General features: G+C 41.4%; 1 protein-coding gene across 3 annotated transcripts in view; it reads left to right on the forward strand.

Annotated features, from left to right (window-relative positions):
• Nucleotides 1–2526: 2526 nt before the first annotated feature.
• zc3h18 (zinc finger CCCH-type containing 18) overlaps nt 2527–24220 on the forward strand; it is a 30066-nt gene continuing 8372 nt past the window's right edge. For 2 of the 3 annotated variants that reach the window (XM_070972732.1, XM_070972733.1), the window contains exons 1-13: nt 2527–2703; nt 3888–4864; nt 6603–6687; nt 9309–9457; nt 9583–9678; nt 10175–10317; nt 10877–10906; nt 11040–11154; nt 11464–11735; nt 19368–19550; nt 19861–19986; nt 20479–20568; nt 20879–21145. In XM_070972732.1, the coding sequence (XP_070828833.1) occupies nt 3899–4864; nt 6603–6687; nt 9309–9457; nt 9583–9678; nt 10175–10317; nt 10877–10906; nt 11040–11154; nt 11464–11735; nt 19368–19550; nt 19861–19986; nt 20479–20568; nt 20879–21145 (2522 nt within the window). In that variant the 5' untranslated portion in view covers nt 2527–2703; nt 3888–3898. The remainder of the gene's footprint in view (nt 2704–3887; nt 4865–6602; nt 6688–9308; nt 9458–9582; nt 9679–10174; nt 10318–10876; nt 10907–11039; nt 11155–11463; nt 11736–19367; nt 19551–19860; nt 19987–20478; nt 20569–20878; nt 21146–24220) is intronic. The other variant, XM_070972734.1, reaches the window with a different exon arrangement.

Genomic DNA, 24220 nt, shown 5'->3' on the forward strand with positions numbered 1-24220 from the left:
ACTGAAGGAATGACAAAGAAAACTTTTTCCCCCATGTGTAGAAAGGGGGATACAACAAATTGGCCATCTTTATATACTTCTACCACAATCTACGAAAAATGTTCAAACTTCAGTGTATTTTGTATTATTAATTCACTGTTATAATAATCCTACTATATGAGAAAGAAGAGCTAGAAAACCCCGACACGTTTGGTAGTCATTTTGTGTAAGGGCACTGCTGCCATCTAGTGGATCAAAGCTTGAAGTGAGCAACTTACGCAAGTGTCATTTGCCCTTTGCTGAGTCAGCCTTTATTTGGTCCGTCCAAATTTTGCATAATGCCAAGTTGCCTTTTAACAAGGCATAAAGGATGGCTATAAATACAATACCACGTTTGATTCAAAAAGCAGGAATTCTTATGATAACAAATAAATTAACAACAATCTGCATTTGACATCAACTTAAATAATATATTCAGACAATCGGTCATCACGTTTCAAAATGTTAGTAGTTTAAGAGAATTATTTGAAATGCTATATAAACTGTTTTATTAATTCATTAACCCTGCTTAAATTCACATTTATATTTAGAAACCTTCAAATCATTAATACACAATGTTTTCTGGGGGGGTCTTTGGAAATTGGAGGATGTGTGAACCCCACAGCTTCTCTGACAGAGGGACTTGTCTAGTGCTGCTATGTGCAGCCACTGGAACTAAACTGTGGACAGTCAGTAAATTACCCCTAAGGGTTGTTTGCTTTCATGCACACAGGAACAAATTTCCAGTCGGGGGATAACTGTCAGGCAGATGGAGTTCATTTTCTGCAAATGAATCTGACACTTGCATGTAAATATTATTTCAGCAGGAGGAGTAGTCTATTATTGAGGACATTTAAACCTGCAACAAACCAGCTGTAAGGCCTACATGCTGGTCATCACTTGATACTGATACTGATACTGTACTTTTCCAAAGTTTTGTATTGTTTCAGAACCTGTTAGACTTTTCTGTTCCACCTTCCACATTGTAGTTGAGGAGAACAAGGGGAAATAATTGTTTTCCTCACTGTCTGGCTCTCTCTCACTCAACCACTCACTCACGATGCACATACGACACACTGTTCTAGGAACTATGCTTCTCTTAATATGCTCCCCCCACTCTGGATGGCAATTACATCATAATTCCACTCCAGCACTGTAACATAAATCAACACACATATACATAAACATACACATATACAGCCCTCATTTGCATTCAGTCCATTTGAGAGTGTAGATTTCAATTCCACTGCATGTGAGACATTAGCAAAGGTGCAACATCTCAGTGCAAATGTAGATTCCAGTTGTTTAGCCTACACATATTAGAGTGAAGGAAAATAATGTGAGTGGCTACATCACATGAGAAAGCTAGAGTTAGAGTTGACTTAATTGAAAGAGAGCAGGGTGCAGATGTGTAATCTGCAATGTTATCTTCATTCTGCAGCTAAGGTGAGATCTCTGGTTGCATGGAGATCTTTCTCAGAATCCCGACATGTTCAGTGAACATAACACAGTCTGTCACTCGTCCAGCAAGTTGGGGGACTGTTGCCAAGGATACTTAAAGTATATCCATTTGATTATGAACGACACACATCCTGTAGAAATTTGCTGTTGTGGTGGTGGTGATGTCATGGCTGTGTCACAGGGGCTTGTCTGAATCTGGTGGGTCTCATTCAGTGACAAACCAGGATTTGGATTTTAAAACCAAATGTTGCATTCAGGTGAGATTTGCAAGACCTGAATTGGGTTTTGGTGTTGTTTCATTGTTCAGGCTTTTGTTTTTACATGTGGGCATCTCTTTGTTCATCTCTTTGTTTGGTTTTGATGTAGTGTGTAGTCACAGTTGTCCTGATCGGAAATCTATCAGTCATCGTGAGAAATTATGGAACAGTGTGTATTTGTAGAACCTCAATACTCAGAAATATACCCATTTCAAGGTACAAATGTGGGACTTTTACTTCAAAATTTCTCTCGATTGTACTGTACTCCCCATGTTATGTGTCATTCTCCTTTTTTATGTTTCTTGGATGGGATGTAACTGAAACAGAATTTCCCCTCCGGGGGACTAATAAAGGCATTCTGAGAGTGAGTGAGAGTTGTCCTCAACTGAAATCTATCAGTCACTGTCAGAAATGAAATTTCTCTACACTTATCCAGTAAAAATGCTTGATTAATCTAACTTCCATATAGGTATGTGTATTTGGTATATACGTTGTGTTAACACTTTATTTTGAAAACGGGACTTATTTTGAAGTCCGACGCAATTAATTGTAATGTATGCGGTGAGCTAAAGTACAATTTAGATTCCTTAATTAGCCTCGTTATGAAACTTGTCTTTGGAAGGAGAGAAACCTGACAGAATAAAGTCGCTAACTCTCCCTGCCAGCTCGCTTTGGAGCGCCTCAGATCGGGCAGTTCATCTCGAACGAGTCTAATCTGATCCATATACTGATCTGAGGTCTGCCTCAATCACTTCCAGCAGCGCCTATCCCCCCCACATTGTCGTATGTTGATGACGTTGAGGTAATGGCCGCTCTCGCTGTGTCGTGCCGAGTGTTGTATTTTATCCACCATAGCGGTTAAAATAAACCGTATAATATTTATTGTAGACTGTAAAAGACAATATCAGCGGAAGGGGGCAGTTCTTAACGCAGCAGTGCCGTCTTTAAAGATCTCCGGGTCGGCAAGGTGAATCAAAATGTGTGGTTGTTAGCGGCTAGCCGAGTACAGCTGCGGTGTTAGCTTAGCTTTAGGGGAGGCTGCATTGTTAATTGAAAGACAGGCGAGAGTGCTACATTGTCCTGTCATTGCTAAAGCGGCAGTGTCGGATACTTATGCCTTTCAGCGAACCGGTTTATTTGTTTGTATTCGTTGAGAAGATGTGCTGTTCGGTGAGGGCAGTGTGCTCTTTGGTTAACCAGCTTTCCGCACTGGCAAGTTATGGGCCTTGTTGCAAACTAGCCCGACGCAGCTATTAGAAGTGTTACCAGTTATGTTACGCTCTAGGTGAACTTGTGTAGTAATCGCAAACTTGGACATAATTGGCTATTATGTTCTTACAACTAGGTACGGGATTCTTAGGAGATATTTGAAGCATATGAAGGTTTTGGTTTCTAACACTGGAAGATTAGCTAGCTAGCTTGCTATAGCTAAGTGTCTCCTTTACTGTTGAATTAGCGGCGCCGACGCTAACTTTCATTCAGTCAAGGTATGGACAAAATAAAGAAGCTCTAGTCTTGTCTATTTAGAGCCAGCCAGTTATTCTTTGGCAAAGTTAAAATCACTCGAAAACCAACACTTGGAGTGTGCTGTCATACATTTTGTGTGTTATCTAGTCAAAAATATATTGTACTGTATTGAGCGGTCTCATATGTCAAACCAGTTGACGGTCTGACAGTATTATTCCCCCTTTTCTCATCTGGTTAGCATGTTTACAGTGTTAAGTTACGTGTGTAAATACTCTTGTATACAGAACACCTTTAATGAACAGTTGTACTATTATATTGGGTTAGGTTTTTCTGTCATTTCCTGTTGTGTTTTTCTACAAAGATAAACTGGGTTGTGGTCGTTTTCAAGTGGAAACTTAAAAAATAGGCTGTGTTACAATATTTTCTCTTGGTGCACTTTGTATAAATATGTGTTGGCTTTGACCAGAGACAGTTCTATTGCATAGTTCATGATCTGAAATTCTGTGCTAACTGGTGTGTAACCTGGCTGTACAGATCATTAATTGACATTTTCTTTTTAATAGACTATGTCATGATGTTCTTCTCCTGATATAATAAAGCATTTGCTAACAAAGCTCAGGCTCAATTAGCATATTACTTGTTGGCTATTTATTTTACAGACTCCTGTTTTTCTGTTTACACCAGAATATTCTCTAATGGATACTCCTGAAAGCCCTACACAGTCCCCTCAGTCCCCTGAAGAGGAGGAGAAGGGCCTCTCTGACAGTGAGCTGCTGGATTCTCCTGATGAAGATGAGGACAGGCTCATCTCAGACAGTGAAATAGTTCATGAAGAGGAGAATGGGAGACTCATTGAGGAAGATGAAGAGGAGATGGAAAGCCAAGGAAGAGGTTCAGAATTAGACGAGGAGAGGGAAGAAGAGGATGAGGTCATCCCTGACTTTGTCTCTGACCCAGAGGATGAGGAGCCTGTAGGAGAAGCAGAAGGGATGGGACAGGAGCATGGTACCATTATGCTGATGGAGGGGGATGAAGATGGTCCACAGGAGGACCATTTGGATGGGGAGGAGAAGGAAGGAGAGGAGCAAGAGGGTAGAGTCTTTGACACCCCACAGTCTCCAGACTCAGAACCAGAACAGGGCAGGGGCTTCACTGCTGAAGAGGATGGAGAAGATGGGGAGGAACGTTACAGTGACTATCAAAAGGAAGCCTCAGCAGAACCTCAGACAGCTGAGGTGGATGACGAGGAGGAGGAAGACAAAATCAAGGCTGAGGAGGAAGAGGAGGACGAAAGGATGAGAGCTGAGGAGAGGAGGAGAGCTGTTGCAGCGAGGGAGATGAAGGATGACTCAGTGTCTGTTTCCCGGGAGCTGGACGAACACGAACTGGATTACGACGAAGAGGTCCCAGAGGAGCCCAGCATCCCTACGCACGAGGAAGAGGAAGATGAGGATGACACAAAAGCAGAGGGGGAAGAAGAGGAGGAGAGTGAGGACAAGAGCAGAAAGAAGGAGAAAAAACCAATCCTCCCCCCATCTCCTAAAGACAGTGAATTCAGGAGAACAGATGACCTGAAAGGGCCTGAGAGAATGCGCAGAGATTCCTTCAGAGACAAGAAGAAGGATGAAGATGACGGAGAGATTGATGAAGGAGAGATTGATGTAAGTGATCATTCTTTTGCTGGTAGCTACATGTTAAAGGCTCTATGTACGAGATTTTCAGCCACTGGATGTCGCACACGAGCACTGATATCGCAGATCAAAACAAATGGGCGTGTTGGCTCTGCTGCTCCTTTGTGTCAGAAACATAGTGAGCAGTAATTAGCCCTGTTACGGCTACCATTACGTGTGCTACACTGATAGTATTACTGTGCAGGCCATGGCTACCGCAGCTTGGTTCAAAACATGCAATAATCTTATATGAGCTTGGAGTCAACTACCAACCTCTATCTGGCTCCGTGGTCAGCATGGTCGGTTCTATGCAACCAAATCTGAAGTATTTCACTCTTCTGCCACCTTGCTTGGTGACAGCATGTAGATATACAGTTCTTAGTCACGAGCTGTGCTTCGCTATATTTTCGAAATACCCTGGAGATTCACACTTGGAATACAGTTTGAATAAAGAATGGGATACCATAACTAGAGGCCACAACTAGGGTTTGGAAAATTAGTAGTGCAAAGTAATGCATGTTCATTCACAACCAGGAAGGTTGTGTACACAAGAGCCAAAATAAATAAATAAATGAATAAATAAATAAAATACAGCCACTGCTCCCATTCTAGCATTGTAAAATCCATTGAATGACTATGATATTATATATATATATATAAACTCATAATGCCGATCAGAGCTGTTATGCCCACTCTGTCCGGTCACTAATGAAAACAGACATATAAGCCTCAGGTTCAGCCGTGTTTACACAAACAGTGTGCAGTGCCATAAACTCTTGCTGTGTCTTGGTCAGTTGACTGGTAAGACTACACCTTATGATACCAACCAATCACAGTATGTCTTATTTCACACACAAGTTTAGATCTCATTGGGGAGGCGGGTGAAGCAACTGTCAGTCATGGTGACAGAAGTCTTGCATGTGATCCTGGCGGTCCTGTGCACCATGTCTTGTGTCAAAACAAAGCAATTCTGACATGCTAGTCTTTTGGTCGAGGTGTCATGGGGCGTCCCAGACGTTGCACGACAGGTTGTTTAGTATGTCACACCACAGGGGTGTAGACGCCCGATTGTCCTTCACGGTCGGCCATAATGGTAGTCATTGGTCGGCCATAACCTAATCGTCTCAAAATCAGTCTAGACTCATGTAGTCTGATCCTGGCAGTAAAGGTTCAGTGTGTAGGATTTAGTGCCATCTCCTTTCCTTACCCCTCCCTTACTAAGTATATGTCAGAGAACCATTAAAATACATAAAATTACAAAAAAACACTAAAGTTAAAAAAAAGTACTTTTCTGACAGGCTTCATAATTCTGTACAAAATGTACTAAAAAATATACAATATACCCAGTGTATCAGCAGAGTTGCAGTGGAACAGTTACACAGTCTGATAAATAACACACACACACACACACACACACACACACACACACACACACACACACCACAAATACACAGTTTATGTTTCACAGCCTTGTTGGCCTGCTGGGAACTGACTGCATGACTCTCTTTTAAAGGACCAGTGTGTCAGATTTGGTGGCATCTCATTGTGAGGTTGCACACTGAAACCCACCCCTCGCCTCACCCTCCCTTACTAAGAGTGTATGGTGGCCACAAAACTTGGAAAAGGCGCTTTCTAGCGAATCTAGATGTGTGTGTGTGTGTGTGTGTGCCTATGTACGTGTGTGCGTGTGTTATAGGTGCTCTAATGTGTCATCTGCGTCTGTGGGCAGGATGATGACCTGGAGGAGGGGGAGGTCAAAGATCCCTCAGACAGGAAGATCAGACCACGTCCAATTTGCAGGTTCTTCATCAAAGGTAGGTGGTGAAGAGCAGATCTTACCCCAGAGCTCAACCAGCATATCATGGCTGATATTATTGGCTGATATAAGCTCATGACAGATGTATTAGTATTTGTGTATAAGTAAGGCGGTACATAACAAAATATTGCTGTGGCACTTCCGCCAAGATATGTTTCAGGTCGGGATATCCCTGTCACATTGTTGCTGCTGATACCGATTACTAATAATCTATGAGCCATATCAGCTAATACACATCCAATATCAATCTTTTGTTTTGTTTTGTTACAGCAGCTTGTGTACAGCATGTTATAGGTCAATCTGACTGCTTTGTATTGTATTGGGATCTCCACTAGTTGGCAGTATGTCCTAAGCTTCAAAACACTGTGAAGGAATAAAACACACAGTCAATCTTGTTCAGAGGCTAAGAGCCTTTCTCTAAGTACCAGAGCAAACCTGTGACGCTCAGGCTTGGAGTGTGTGCAAGGTTAAGTTGTTGCCTGTTTCAAAGGTTATGTAACCACTGTTCCTATGGTGGCGAGTTCACATACGTTAGTCAGCTATAACTGACCACTGCATCAAATGTTAGACTGACTGTTTGATTACCAACCCATTAGTACCAACAGAGTAATTAGAAATTTAATAAAAACACAGTAGGGAAAGCTGAGCAGTCACTGATTTGCTGGCCCCATTTTTTTACTGATTATCTGCTGATCAAGATCAGTGTCCAATCGATCTGGGCGTCCCTAGGGTCTGCAAGGCAAGTTGACAAGTGTATCTCAGTGTGGCAGACTTCTTTCATAACTATGTTGAGGATTTTCATCCACTCTTTGTCAATGTCAAAAGTATATTTACAATACTACATGGGGAGACCATCAGAATACAAGTTTTTACAACTCAGGCTGTACTAGAGACTGACTGGTTTATCCAGGAAGTAGTCAGTCTTCAGTGTTTTATTTATGCCATAGTTGATTTTAATGTGGAGTGGAAAAATGTGGTCACATTGCTACAAAGTTTGGTCTATTCTCAAGTTGTCTGGGGTTTTAAAAAGCCAAATGGAGAAATGCAAGTTTTCAGACAAATGGTTGGAGGACAAGGGGTTTGAACCACGGCCGAGGCCCATCTCTGGAAACAACCACGAGCTCCCATGTGCTACTGTAAATGCTTGCCACAGATACATAAAACTCTGTATAGATTCACAACTAAAACTGTGTGTACATATGACAGATATATGCATTCTGTTCATCACATTTATGAAGCTGTAATACAGCTGATTGTGTGGTATAAATCTTAATCATTGTGGAAACGGATACACATGTAAGAGATTCATTTCCGCTCCCACATATATAACAACTGTTTGCATACTGGCACTTGTATCAGGCTTGTTTAGATGATCCTTTGCAAACCTCTGATGCTGAATTATGTGCAGAGGACGCGGGAAAGGTTTTCCTCTGACGACTCTTCCACCAAGGTCATATTTGTGCAGGTGTGGCTGCATAGCAGAACAGTGCAACGACACCACAGTCTGCTAAATCTTCCTGATGGTCTTCTGTAGTCAGACAGGGGCTTTTGATTTGCCTTTCTAGCAATGCTATGAGCAGCCCTCTTGGAAAGTTTTCCTGGTCTTCCAGGCCTCAGCTTATTAACTACCATTTCTTTAATATGTTACGAACTTAGGAATTTTCAGTGTGCTGGGCAGCTGCTTAGAGGAGCCCATGGTAACTGATTGTTTGAGGAGTCACATTATTAATAAAGTTTTGAAGTCTGCATCACTTGGCCTTTCCTAAGGATGATTATGAACAAGCCATTGAGGTTATATGAGAGCTCAACTCGCTAGGGGGGCTGATCTTTTGCATGGTGCTTCTTTCTGTCTTTCACTCTTCACTCAGGAAAAGAATTAATCAAAGAGTGGCGCTTATCATAGCTGATCTAAATTTGAAGTTCAGAACATAACCTCCTGTCGAGCAGGTTAAGGGTGCAGCAAAAGTGTTTCAGTCTTGACAAGAATTAAAATGAAGAGAACAGGCCTGGACTCATTAATACACAGGAGCACAAAGTTGGGTTGGATTTCTGGATTAGATACACCGTGACCAAACAGTATTGATTTCACTTTAACTGAACATTGACTAAGATTCTCAAATCCATGCATCCTTGAAGATTTAATGGTAGACGTGTAACAGTCCAACATTGTGATAATATCTGTTGTTGCTTTGGAGAACGTGACAGATGTGTCAGATATTGTTATGTGAGTTGCTCTGAAGCAGGGGGAGCCATTGTTCCTAATATACTTTTCAATTTCTTTTTCCACTGTCCTCTTATCAAGAATAGGCAATAGGGGTACAGTACTAACATTAATGTCTGTATTAGTGCATTATATTTTTCCACTGCTGGTGTTTATTCAGTTGTGGCAATTTGTTTGTCACCATATTTGCAACTGGATTTGATGATTTGTACCAAGATATTTGCAGGAATGGAATCTTGATAATGACCGTATCATTGCATCCATAATAGAAAATATAACCAGTGATGTGTTTTCAGTGTCTTAATCCAAGAACCACTCATGACAAAATAAATAATTACTCTGTGTCACTCTGCCTGCAGTGGATTTTAAACCATACTGTTACATTTTGTTTCCTCCAGGAAATTGTACTTGGGGTATGAACTGTAGGTTCATCCACCCTGGAGTCAATGACAAAGGTAACTACTCTCTCATCAGTAAGCCAGACCTCTTCTCACCTAACGGAGCACCTCCTGGAGGACCACACCCACTCATACCCAATAATCCCTGGGTACGTCTCTGTCCCTCTGCTCTGCACTTACATAGCACTCATATCAAGACTCTAATATTTTTGCTTTTTTGTAAAACAGTAAAAAGTATGAATTATGAAACTGTGAATAAATTTCACTGTTTTAGGCTGGACCGGCAGTGGAGGAGCTCCCTCCACCCCCTCCTCCAGTTGAGCCTCCTGTGGAGAGTGCCTGGGAGCGAGGTCTGAGGCACGCCAAAGAGGTAAACACTTCCACTGCCTACCATGGAAAGACAGTTGAGCGTGTGCCAGATGGAACGGCTGACATGCTGTCGAGTGTGTTAACTGCCTGTGACTATAGACCTGTTTGTTTAATAACACTCCAGACCAAATGGAGTTTACAGATTACAGGGTTTGCAGTTTTATTACTACCCCTTTATTACTATAACAACCTTTTCCTGTCACCAGTTTGGAGAAGTTTGCCCTTTTAGCTCATAGGGCTAAGTACAGAACTTTTGTACTTGCTACCTGCAGTCACTGAAGCTGATTTTGAGGCGTGGCGAAGTGTTTTTGTTATTTAGCCCACCCTCATTTGTTACAAATGTGATGGACAAAATAATAGAAACACAGTCTCATTAAAAGCAACAGTGGGAGCAACATCCAGAGAGGTTAGACATAGATACCTTACCTCTCTTCACGTCATTCTAAAATCTGCTGTGTTTAAATGAGTACTTTTATATCCGGTTCTGTGTCCCATAGGTGCTGAAGAAGGCCACCATCCGCAAGGAGCAGGAGCCAGACTTTGAGGAGAAGCGTTTCAACGTGACCATCGGAGAGGACGAGAGAGAATTTGATAAAGAGAATGATTTCTTCAGAGAACGCAGCTATCGCATCATCAGAGAGTATGACCTGCTCCCCTTCAATACACTGTGTCATCAGTTGAAAGTAGGAAACAAACAAGACAGTGTCACTGATGCAGGAACCTCTCGCCCTCCATAAACTTTAACGGGAGCACTTAGGGCTGAGTGTAATATTAGTCTGATTGAAGGTAATAGTTCCAGATGAGCAAGTGAAACCTTCCCCTGGTTCAAGCCTGGAAGCTATTTAGATTTTACCACAGTGTCTCCAGTCAGAGGTTTCATAAAGTAAAGAAAATCTTACCGCTGCACATGCTTTTTCTTTCAGGAGATTATACATGACAGAGTTATAGATCAAGCCCAAGATAACTCCACAGGTTTTGTGCTCTGTAACCGTCTAGTAAGAGATGCTGTTGTTTCTTCAGCACACCGCATCAAAGGACACTCTTTTGTTGTCTCCATGAAACTAGACATCTCACAGAAACATGCTATTTGAAAGATTTTTTTTTTGCCTTGAAGTATACACACAAGCAGTGTGTAGGAAATGCACCTAAGATGATATGATTGGTGTTGTCATTGATTCTAAACTGCTTTTCTCTTTCAGTGAAATGGACTTCAGAGATCCTATATATGGGTAAGGTTAGACCAACATAGACACAAAAACTCTTCACACCTCACTTGGTCATTTTTCTGTTCCTTGTCAGAACCACAATCAAATTGACTTTGTAATGTAACGTACGATTTCTCACATGTGTTTTCCGTGGCAGTGACCCATATGCTGATCCATACTATGACTATGAAATGGAGGCTCTGTGGCGAGGTGGCCAGTATGAAAACTTCAGAGTGCAGTACACAGAAGCTCCCCTTCCTTATCACTACAGTGTGAGTATCCTCCACAGTCTGCTGAAAGATTTCTCCTTAAAGTTCAAGGTTTTCATCGCTCATGTGAATCCTTCAACGACCTAAAATCAAGTTTGAAGAAACACATCAGTGAGCCACAATATTGCACCGGATGACATCTTCCCCTCTGAAACTAGTCCACAATAGATTGACTCTTTACCCCCGTTGAGTAACTGTAAACACTACAGTTGACGCTACAGAGATTTATTTACAGAAAGAAAAGCGTAGAATAATGCTAGTTGGTTTTCTCAAAGCCGTCACCTCGAAAACTGATCACATCCGCCTCAACAGGAGCGCGAACGGGAACGCGACCCTCGGGAGCGCCACAGAGACCGAGAAAGGGAGAGAGATCACCGCGAGAGGGAGCGCCGGCAGAGAGAGAGGGAGAGGGAGAGAGAGCGTGAGCGCGAGAAGGAGAGGATGCGGCGAAAAGAAGAGTGGGAGAGAGACCGGATGAAGCGAGACGAGAAGGAGAGGCCAAGGATGCGTCCTCCTCGAGACGCCAGGGAGAAGAAAGACGAGGACAAACTGAAACCACGATCCCCCCTCAGCCTGCCACCCAAGTAAGTGAAATTTCAGTTGGCTGTTGCCATGGTTTGTGTTGGCTGAATAATAAGTTAAAAAAGTTTGATCAGAAGACCATCAGTGTACAGGAGAGGCACAGGAGCAACACCAGAGAAACGAAGAAACGAGAAGAGTACGTTTACACTATCTGGTTTTTAAACTTTATTAACAGCACAGTAATAAATATAGTTGTTTAATACAACATGCCTCAGTTTATTGAGGTGTTCCCAAAACATGAGCCACACCTAAATTATTAATGATAACAGTCATTATATTAAGGATGCCCCGATCAAATGTTTTTGCCACCAATACTGCTTGCCGGCCATCTGTGAGCCAGATGAGCTCATTGTTTTTTTCTTTTTGTTTTACAACAGCTGGTACAGCAGTGCTGTAGGTCAGTTTGGCCGCTTTGTAGTGTATTGGGATGTTCACCAGGTGGCAGCGTAACTTAGGCTGTAAATGCTGTGTGACTGTACAGTATGAAGTAAAGAGCCTCAAATAGTCAATTTTGTCGGTTTCCTATTCTGTCTCTCTGACAGTACAAAGAACTCCCAAAGAGCAATGCAACAAGTAATACTCCAATCTGCCAATAAAATACAAAAGAAGAAAATGACCAGCCAAAGCAGTAGCTAATCTAGTTAGCCTTGGGATGCCTGTTATCTTCAAGCCGGCGGCTGATCCAGCAGGTTGCTCATTTAGACTCTTGAATTACCACCTTGGTTGAATGAATAGTCAGCTTCCTATTATCCACTGCCAGCCTCTCAGTTACAGTAGAGGCTTATCATTGGCCACATCAGTAGCTGGCTTCGGCAAGGATGGAGCCTCCCTCGACTTCTCAGTTGTATTGATTTTGTCCGTTACCCTGCACCATAGCAAATATGTTTATCTAAGTTTGCTACGCATCTTAAAATGTGCCAGATTCTTGTAAATTTAGCAACTGGCTGAGACGACAGCCAGCCTCTCATCTTTCTCTCTCTGGTACCTGCTGGCAGTGAATCAGACTATTAGCAGAGGGACCTGTGAGGTTTTTGAATAAATGCTCCAATGATAATTATCTAAAATTGTGTGAAAATGCATAGTTTTTAATCAAATATCATCATTTTCTTGGGGAAGGACCACCAAACCTCTTGACCACATGACTTCGCCCTTGCAACCACAGAGCTCTGCACGCTCTCCATTTTCCTGCTTTTTTGTCCTTTTGCCAGTCTGAATATTGTAAAAAGTATAGCAAAATCTTTTTAGATGGAAGTTATAATTCTTTCTATTACACACACATAGTTGACCATGAAGTTCTTTTGTATTATGTAACTGCCAACTCAGAGTTTACATGGAAAGACCAGGTTCTACAAATCATACACGACATTAGTTTGTATGTAGTCATTACTTTAGACTGTCAGAAAAGACATGGAAATTTTTAATTAGAAATTCCATTTCCTGCTAAAAGCTTTGCCTCTTATGTGGCAGGCAATGTAACAAAATATTCCCCTGTGTGTGCAATACACATTACTACAACTCCGTTGGCATTCTTTCAATCCTTCCCTCATTGTGATTCAGTCTCCCAGCTTATGACTGATAATGCAGCCAGTGGTGTCACATATTTCCATTGTTTTGCCTGCATTTGAGGTCTCTGGTTTTGAAATTGTGGAATTTAACTAGGTTTTCCTCGCCAGCCTTGAAGGCACTAACAATGATGATGATGACGTTCCTGTCACCTGTCAGCCAACACCCGCATTTTGCTATTGTGTTCAGCGATGAGTGACGTAAAACACATACAGTAATATTACCTGCCAGAGGCCATGTGGAAATCCTTAAACTCAAAAACAAAGAACACATGGAAGTGCATCCTGTGAGCTGTCTTTCTGGGTCATATTTTCCTGCTGAACATTTTGAATGAGAAGCGGAACCTAGTGAAATATACAAACTTTAATTGATTAAATATTTAGTGTTGATATACAATAGCTGATGTCAAGCTAGCTAGCTTTTAAATGATTTATTTCTTCACTTTCTAATCTGCAGTTACACAAATATCAATGTTATTGTGACTACATAAGTTGCGTCACTGCTGCAAAATAGTAGCACGTTACTAAATTATTCCATTTGTTGAATCTCATGTGTGGGAAAGGCTGTATGTACATTCATCTAACTTTACTGCTTTTCTTGTTCAACTTTGGCTCGCCACAATAATAAATTCACCAAAAAGTGGTCTTGCTCATTTGAAGAAAAGTTAATCATAAATGTTAGTGTACCATGTCCAAACTGCAGAGGCATGGCCTTTATGTGGAACAGAAATGGAGATGGGCCTATTCCTAATTTTCCGTCTTCCCCAGCTGATGCAAACTCAGTCACTATAATAGTACTTTTCCCTTCTGCAATAGAAACACTGTTTTCATGCACAAATAATTTCCACCTGGTTTGATTTTTTTTTTTTCTTTCTGATCACTGAAGGCTACCATCAGTGAATACAAATGAGTTGAGTCAAAAGACTTCAAGACTTCAATTTCAAAAGCAGTTAATTGATCTTTAACAAGTCTTAATGTGAAATTAAAAAACATAAATAGTTGTGAATATGGTCATAATTTGTATTTTACATTTCAGTACAAGTAATCAAGTAATACAAGATTGCAGCCACAGTTACTTAGCAATCTCATGTCTTAAATCAACTTGCTGACGCCTGTACTCTCTGTGACGCTCTCTGTACTCTCCTTGACGCTTTTCAAAATTTAAACACCTGCTCTGTATCTAAAAACAAACACTGACGTTAGGTTTGTGCATTGTTCAGCTTGTATTATCACTGGCGCAAGCTTTTCCAGAAGGCTCCTCAGGCTTGTTTGCTGACAAAGGTCAGCAAACATCCCAGTATCTTTTGTTGTATGCCTTCTGGGTTTAATTGCCCCACTTCCTTTTTTCATTCCTTCCTCAAAGGAAATGATCCATTGTTTGGAAGAAACATGAGTAGCTAAAAATAGCCCTAGTGTTGTGGTTCTATTTTTAGCTCATTGGGTTGTGCTCTGACAAGATCACGTCTGCAATTGCATCACACCTGTGGAATTTCACTAGTTACATATGCTGTTTGTGTACTTGCACTTGTATTTGTCGAGCAGATGTTTATATAATCGCATGCATCCCTGTGCGAGATTGGTGTTTAATTCGTCTTTGTGACGTGTGATATTAAGCTTCAAATTGTTTATGCAGCACAATGTCCAACGGCAGTTAAACGAAAACATACTCCTCACACTAATTTAAGATGAGATACGACTCCCTCAAGAGTTCAGAGTTTTTGTAATCTAGTTTCATTCACAGTGGGAATATCCACTTATCTTGTTTATTTCCCCAAACAAATATTTAGAGACAGGCTTGAGAGTAACTTACTGTCTTTTTTTTTTTTTTTTGCAAAAATAAACACTCACCTCTCTACAGGGGGAAATCCCACACACATTGATGGTAAATTGTGAATTGTTATAATAATGGTTAAGTGAGCAGGCTTTTACTATTAATCTTTTGCACAATGATTGGGTGACATGATGACACGTAATGTTTAAGATTATAAGAGCTGAAATGGTTAGGCAACCTAAATGTTTGAAACAGAAAATTTTCATTTTAAGGATAAATGGCAAAAATCAACTGGTTCAGAGCCCTCTATCATAGTAACTGAAACTGAACTGAATTTCATAAACCAAACAAATCAAATGTTAATTGTTAGAAATTAACTGGCTGATTAATTGATAAAGAAAATAATTGTTAGTTGTAGTCCTAAAAATGCGGAAAATTTTATTGCAAGTAAAAAAAAAAGCACGTGTAAGAAATTTTTATAACCTGGCTTCTCCACAGTACTCAGTGGAAGCATGTCTTTAGCTATATGATATGCCGCTGCCTCCGTTATGTCTGAAGCAGATACCTCTGCATGGCGGTCTGCTGCTTGTGCGGTGGTGCTGCGGTTGCAGATGTTGTTGGACGTTGGTGAATACAGCTGCGCTCCAAAGAGTGAGCGTGGCTAAGGTGGTTAAATAAGTTTGTGGTGTTACCGGTCTTGGTGGGGACAACAGTCTTGCATAAGTTACAGACCACATTGGTCTGACTACAGTCCGACTTATAAAATCCAAAAAACTCCATACTGGCAAGCTGACTTTCCCTGTTCTATCGACGATTTCTTCGCTCGCTGCAGTGCTCACTTTCTATTTCTCATCTCACTCCTCACGGAGCATCAAACACGTGACAACGACATGGCGCAACCGAACTCGATACTGTTACATGATTGGCGTGTTAGCGTGTCTCTCTCACTGATCAGCGATTACTCCCTACGTTTCTCGGTTACCTGAGAGCAAGTGCCTTTGTTCATGCAACCAACCTTGCGACGAAGAAAAAAAATTATCGAATGTTTTATTGAACGCATTTTTTATTGATAATGATTCCATGTCTATCGCGAGACATATCGTTATCGTTTTATCGCCTAGCCCTACTTAATCCTATGGACTGTGTGGGCATTTCTTAGTGCATGTGCTTTTTTTTTTATTTTGTTTCATGTACAGTCTGTGCATCAGCGCAAAGCATTAAAGGCTTGGATGAAGTGGAATATATAGAACAGCTGCGCCAGTCGTACCAATCATAGTGACACATGACGACAACTACTCAACAAATGAGGAATCTGCTTCTCTGGCAAATAATATTGTTGTCTAGATGGTGCAGATTAGCACAATGTAAGGACAGAACACTACAATGTGTGTGTTTCTTTTAAACATTTAATTAGTACAATGATGCGAAAAACAATTCCGAAAATTTGTTTGACATGAACCATGGAGTTTTTATTTATTTATATAGTTGGAAAATACATATTGAAACAAGTCAGGTTTTTATTGCTTATTTACAGGAAGCCATAAATAAGGAACAACAAAACAGGAAACAGGTGGCAAACTGACAATTCAATTATAAGAGGTGGAATAGTTTTCAGTATTGATTCAAAAATGTCATTTGTGTTTGCCTTTGTGATCTTCTAAAGTTTTCTAAAGCTGTGGAGCACAGTGGGAAAATCAATAGATGGCTTGTGACTGTTTGGAATAATGACAGAGCCTGCATCCCATGATGTGAGTATATGTGGGAGAATGTGATGTTTTCTGACAGGTGGATAAGTGGCCAGCAGAGTGAGGACCAAATGTGTTGGTTCTAGTAAAAACACTTTTCATACTTAAGACCTTAAAAAAAACACATTTCACCTGAGAAGAATCCGCAACCGAGTATTTGTGCGTCTGACTGTGTTAGAGATGGCCAAGCTCAGGCAGTATGACGGAGAGGGAAGAAAGTGATGTCGCTGTGTTTCTTGAAAGTGAGAGGAAAACTGACACTCAGATGACAGTACCTAACTGTAGTTAAACAATGACTTGAGTCTTAGTAGAGGTTTGTGTTTCCCGGCTGGATGGAAATATGTGTGACCTGGGCGTCATCTGTGTAAAAATGGAAATTTAGATTGAGTTCACAGAGGCACTGACCACGTAGACGCATGTACAATGAGAGTTTTTGTGAGTCCTCCCCAGCAAATATAAGGGAAACCATTAAAATGCAGTGCCAGTGATGCCAACGTTATACTCAAGTTGATGCAAGAGGAATTTGCGGTCAAAGGTGTCAAACACAATGCTCAGAGCAGGCAAAACTAGAAGTGAGGAGAGGTCTTCGGCGAGCTGAGGGACTCACTCGCTCATGTTAAGAATGATAATGCATCAGACTTGCTCAGGATGGATGTTAAGGATTGTGTTTTCTGAATACAGTAAGGAAATGTTTTTCTCAATGGAATCATAGCACCCTGTGTCTAAGCACATGAAACCTCGATGCACCAAGAAATTCCCAGCCCAAATATTCTCCCTTAATACACCCTGGCTGGGTGACTGAGTTTCCGTCTGTAGTTTCACATTACTCATTGTCCTCCGTCATTGTTCCTGAATTTAGAAAGTAGGAATTTGACACTGATACCAGCCATATTTGCACAGTTTGCTGTGCTTTTGATTTGTCCATCCTTTACTCGTCACACCTGCCCTTTTGAATGTGGTCATTGACATCAGAGTCCAACCTTTTTTTTCTCAGTCTTTCAGTCTTTTCTCAATCTCAGTCTCTTGTCTGTATAAGGATAGGTGAAATGGGACATTAGTAGACGTGTATCTTTATCAAGGGACAGTTTCAGTGCAGGCAGTTCATGAGTCAAACACCACTGTCTCACTCTCTCATCCTTACACAGCCTACTCTGAATCTACAGTGGCTAAGTTGTGTTTATCTACATCGGTGTGTGTTGGCATGAAGTTACAACAGAAGTGAAACTAAAGAGAAAAAGATGGAGAGATAATACAATTAAGCAGCAATACGCCTACCAGGAATCAATTCCACAATTTAGTCAAGAATGAAAAATATGTATTATTTTTAACTAGTTTTGATGAGTAATTTGAATTTCCAATAAATTGCAGATACAAAGAAGCACCCTCAATTGGGCCAATATTTTGGTGAAATTTTACAAAGTTGTAGCATATATATATATCCTGAAAATGTTTAATTGTATCACTCAGATTACCTACAGAAACCTTGGTGTACATGTTAGGAACTCAACTGTTGGTAGGATAAGTGGAAGTGGGAGTGGAGCACAAAAATGCTGAAGTACAGCTTTAAGTTAGATCAGTCCAGCTTGTTCATAACTACCAGCTTTTACTATTTCACTCTTTCTACATCTTATTCTTTCTTTTTTTATGTGAATATTGGCACCTCTGATCACTTGAACCATTCACCTATTAATTAAAGTGCATACCATTGTTATGTCTGATGTAACTGCTATGTTCTCTTAACCTTTGTTTTAGGGTGTGAGTACTTTTACTAACTTAAATCTTACCACATGGACATCTTACTTAAAAGATCACAGTGGACCACAGTCACAACCTGCCAATGGTGGCAAAGGTTATGAGTTTCATTTCTCAATTGTCTTCCTCCTCTTCCTTTTTTCATCTTCCGTCTATTTTCCCTCCTCCTTCTTCTTCTTCTTCTTCTTCTTCTTCTTCTTCTTCTTCTTCTTCTTCTTCCTAAATTATGCCTGGTCAGCTCGCGCTGCAGTAACACGTGCAGTGGTGAAGTTTTTGGTTAAGAAGGGATTGTTCTGGTGATATTTACAGTAGAAGAGTGTGGCTAAACTCTGAATCTGAAAACACCTTTGTGGGGTTCTTAAAAAGAAAGAAGCTGAAACAGGGCATTTCAGACAGAGGGGAATATAGATTGCTGTACCAGTGTACATTATGAGAAAAATAAGGTGTTTTTTTTAACATTAAAGCATGTAAACCAATTTTAATAGAGACCCCAAATAAAATTATGAATCTGAAAATGAGCTTAATATGTCACCTTTAACTTCTGGTGTGAGACTCTTGTTGGTTTAGTGATTTTGTCATGGTTTGCAAGTTCCTGTAGTGAGCGTTTTTTTTTTACATTATCAGAGATCAGTTTGTTGTTTATTCTCAGTTCCTTCATTCTCTGATGTTTCTGGTGTTTGAGTGAAACAGTTGATGTGCTTCCATATTTTTTCCCAAATGAGTTTCTAATAAAATAAACAGATTTTTGTTTTTACTCTGTCGCTTGTCTCTAACAACCATCTATCATGATTTCAACCTTCTCAGCAGGCCGATGGAGCCTCCCTCAAAGAAAGAGGTTATTCCAGTTATGAGGCGACCAGATGAGTGGAAGGACCCTTGGCGTCGGTCTAAATCCCCCAGGAGACGCCCCGGGCTGGGGTCCCCTCCCCGAGGCCGCCGCCAACACAGACCCTCAGGCTCCTCCGTCTCACTGTCCAACTCCTCCAGGTAGGACCTGCTCCTTCATGTCCGGATGTCCTACGTGATCATGAGTTGAAAAACAAGCAGCATTTAAAACCTGTTGTTAATGTGCTGCGGAAAAAAACATCTAGGCTAGAATTTAGCCTGCTGGTGGACCTTCACACAGGTATCATCTACATTTAAAATTATCATATCAGCTATACGGTGAACACCCCTGTATCATTGGTTATTGCTTTGACACTGTTTGAATCAGCAGTGACTGAATGCTGTCTGTCTGTCTGTCTGTCTGTCTGTCTGTCTGTCTGTCTGTCTGTCTGTCTGTCTGTCGTTCTTGCAGGTCTACGTCTCGCTCTTCATCCTACACAGGCTCTGGGTCGTCTCGTTCCCGTAGCCGCTCTTCCTCGTTCAGCTCCTACTCCAGCCACTCCTCCCAGCGCAGCTCTTTCAGTGGCAGCCGCTCAAGGTACACAAGTGTTTTTGTCTGTGTGTATCTCACACACCTAATTGGTCAATTTGCACCAATGCTAAAACACACCGTCAAACAGTCTTACCTCCACTTCTGTTACGACTGCAGACATGTTAAACTCTGCTTCTGTGGGATTTCACAGTTTAATGCCAAGACTTAATATCCTCAATGATAAGCCTAGTCTGAGATCTGTAATTCTGTAGTCTTTGAAATACAAGTTGATCACAAAGTGCCACCACAAAAAACATTGAACTTGACAATTTTAAAAAGTCATGATTTTTATTGACTCCACTCACGACCTGTGTTTCCTCATTTGCTCAGTAGCTAACTCTTGAAAATGAAAACAGATCCAGCCACGGCTCTAGAGTTATGTTTTTTTTATTCTGAATGACATAGTGCAGCATTATAAAGCATTATATACTTGTGTGATGTGATCTCATCTTGAAGTTAAGCCGCATAATGACACTATACTGACTACTTGATTTATAGGTCTCGATCATTCTCCACATCTCCCTCGCCGAGTCCAGCAGCACCTAGGAATGCTAAGAACCAGAACCTTCCTCCTGTGTTGGCCAAAGGGTAAATCTCACATCTGTTTAATCCATAGTCAGTCATGCTTACTTGAGCTGCTTTCACCCTTGTTTCACCTTAAAAACATGTTTTTGTGTGCAAGATATTAAGCAATGCAACTAGTAAATTCTTATAAGACGGCTGCTGTTTGGATTTGCTCCCATATCAAATTGCATCATGCCTGTTTACTGTTCGTTATTATTTATTGATCATGGACTAGAACATCGCATAAGCTTTGCTGTTGGCTTGCTAGTTGTTAGCATATACCATCACTGTCTGCATGCTTGAAAAAACAAGAAGTGCCTTTTCCCTCCCAAAGCATGCCACTGAAGCCGGGTGCCATGCCACCTCCTCGCAGGGACAAGCCTCCCATGAAGAAAGCTCCCAGTCCTGCTCCACCCGTAGGACTGCAGGGCAGGCCTCCCAAAACCCTGCCAGAAGGTGGGAAGCCTCCCACCAATCCCTGTGAGCCTGGAGGTGCAGGTGGCGGTGGAGCGGGGAGACCCGTGCCACCACGGGAACCTGGAAAACCTCCCAACCTAAGAGAAGACAGGCGTAAAGGAAGGCAGCAGCGTTCTCCAAGGAGGTAGGTGTCTCACCTTTGAGTTCCCCGTTCGTCTTGAGGCAACGGTTTAAGTGCTGTTGAACAAAATGGTAATGCTTTGATATATTACATTTCACATCATCTGCCATGGGGTTATATTTGACTGAAAATCTGCTGGATTTTACTACATCACAAAAAGAGTTTGCTAAGTCAGGCATCAGGAAAAGGAAAGGTTCTTTTCCAGTTAATCCATTCCCACTCGAGATTGAGGCGAGTGTTGGTTTACTTTGTTAAAATCCAGTGTGACCTGTTACTAGTCATAACGCCTGTTTGGGGCATTCTGAGGTTGTGACATTTTAATTGACATGCAACACATTATTGATAGCAAACAAGTTAAAAGGAAACCCACAGCTTCTCATGGTAGCGCTTCAGTAACTTAGTCAAGTAGCAGAATTATGTTTAAGACCAAACAAAGCACCCTCCTATCACCATAAACAGCTTCAGACTGTGATCACATCAAAGTCAACAACAAATACGCAAAATGTGTTCAGGAACAGTGATAATGTTAAACATGTATCTACAGCCAAAGCCGTACATCTTTCCTTCAGTGGAAAATTTGTCATACAAGTTAAAGCATGTTTGATTAATAAGTCAGTGATGGAGCCCCAGTGATTAGACCATGTTCAAAAGGTCAACATTTCAACTCTGTGACATCTATACAGGCTGCTATGCAACTTCTACACAGGTGAAGTCAATCAGACATTCATTCAGACAACATTCAGCAGGATCACAAGCCCCAATTTTATTTGTGGTTATAGTCTTTGTAACTTCAGCTGCCGTTCATACAGGAGCAAGACCCCGTCAGAGGCTTCTTCCATAGATCAGTTGCGGGTGTAATTGTACTCGAGCAGTAAAGATGTCATGTGTGATTTGAAGAGAGGGCTGAATTTACATTGCTCCTTGGTTGGTTGGTGGCCTTTTTACTTGAATTCTGATCTGATCTCTGCATGATGTGGCCAAGTATAATGTGGTAACATCGAAAACATCAATGCAATGCATTTAAACAAAATACAACTGAGTTTATATGTCCATATATGCATACAAACACCAAAGTATCGTTCAAAAATACAATCCTGGCTTAAAGAGTGGAAGTGGCAGGACTGTTGTTGAACTGTTCATGAATCAGTCTAAACAATTTCACAAAAATCTTGAGGCACGTGGATATAAGCCAAACAGTAGGTCCAATTCTGATTAAGGTTTGTGACATAAAGCAGTGAAAATGGTCTCAGTCAGATTACTGGAAATGGATTGCCTCAGCATCGTTGAACTCCTTTTGAATTGCTGCAGTTGAATGATGGAGACAATCGCTTTGTTGTTTCCATGGAAGATAATTCTGATGTTATTATATATAGATGTTCAGGATTCCTTGCAATGTTTTGTGAGCAAGCAGTGAGCGTACAGGAAAACTGCCTGGATGCTGTACAAAGAGTTTCAGGTGTGTTTGCATGTGTGTGGGATGTTTGCTTAGTGGGCACACTTTTGCATGGAAGTATTTCAACAGTGGATGTGGACACATGCAGCTGCAGATTTGTGTCTCTGTTTGTGTGGCACGTGATACTGCAGGTGTATCTTCCAGCTGACTATTTTCAGGAAGGACCATGCAGATTGTGTGTGCGTGAAGGAGTGGGTGGATGGATACAGGAAAAACTACATCTTTGTGAGTTTTGTCCACATTGCGCGTGTGTGTGTGTGTTTGTGTGTGTTTGTGTGTGTGTGTGTGTGTGTGTGTGTGTGTGTGTGTGTGTGTGTGTGTGTGCGTGTGCGTGTGCGTGTGCGTGTGTGTGTGACACAAAGATCAACATCAGCCAGAGGGGAAGAACAGTTAAAGGGCAGGGAATAACAGTAAGGGTGTGTGAGCCTGTTTTCATCAAGAGTGTGGGCAGAATGGTTCACATGTGGAAACTATCCAGGGAAACCAGTTTATTATTCTGTTTATAAACCACTTCCCCCTGACTGTCAGATATGATATGTTATGCTATAGGTTAGAGATACTTGCTGGGGCGGCAAGATAGGGTGACATTCTGATCATGTTTTCGGAGATGCTGTAGCGTGTCACTGTCTTTAAGGAGTGGCTCACCACAGCGGTACAGAGCAAAAACAAAAATTCAGTGTTTCTTAGCCGTGCGTCACATGGAAATACACACATGTTCTTATGTACAGAGAGCACAGTGCTGTCAAGACATACATGACAGCTCCTTCTTTGGAGTTCCACAAAAAGGGAGAAGGACTGTGGCCCTGCACACCAATACCTGTGATTTCATTCATTCTGGTCAGACAGAGCTCTGACACCCCATACTTTAAAGTACAACCCCAGTACAACTCCATAATGTTGGGACGCTGGATGCAACTATTTGCAAAATCCTTTTCAGCCTATATTCAGTCCGCTACACTACAAAGACAAGATATTTAATGTTCAGGCTGACCTTATTGGGGGAAATATACCCTCATTCTGAAGCTGATGCTGCATTAGACAGTTACCACTGTGTTGCATCACCTTTTCTTTTAATAATACTCCGTTAGAGTTTGGGATCTGAGGACTACAACTACTTGCGTTAGTGTTTTGAAAGTGAAATTGTTGCTTGGTAAATGACTTCAGTTGCTCAACAGTGTGGCTCTTCCATTGTATTTTTAATGAGCTGCACATCTTCAGTGGGAGACAGGTCTGGACTGCAGGCAGGCCGTTCTAATACTGTACTCTTACTACAAAGCAATGCTGTTGTTACACGTGTAGAATGTGGTTTGGTATTGTCTTGCTGAAATACGCAGGAACATCCCTAAAAAAAGACGTGGTCTGCATGGCAGTAAATGTTGCTCCCAAACCTGTATTGACCTTTCAGCATTAATGGTGCCGTCACAGATGTATAAGTTAGCCCTGCCATGGCACTAACACACCCTCATACCATTACTGATGCTGGCTTTTGAACTTTGCACTGGTAACAGTCTGGATGGTCCTTTTCCTCTTTAGCCTGGAGGAAACGACGTCCATGATTTCCAAAAACAATTTGAAATGAGGACAGACCACAGCCCACTTTTTCACTCAGCTCAGGCCCATAGAAG

This window comes from Chaetodon trifascialis, chromosome 10, assembly GCF_039877785.1.
Source record: "Chaetodon trifascialis isolate fChaTrf1 chromosome 10, fChaTrf1.hap1, whole genome shotgun sequence".
Lineage (NCBI taxonomy): Eukaryota > Metazoa > Chordata > Actinopteri > Chaetodontiformes > Chaetodontidae > Chaetodon > Chaetodon trifascialis.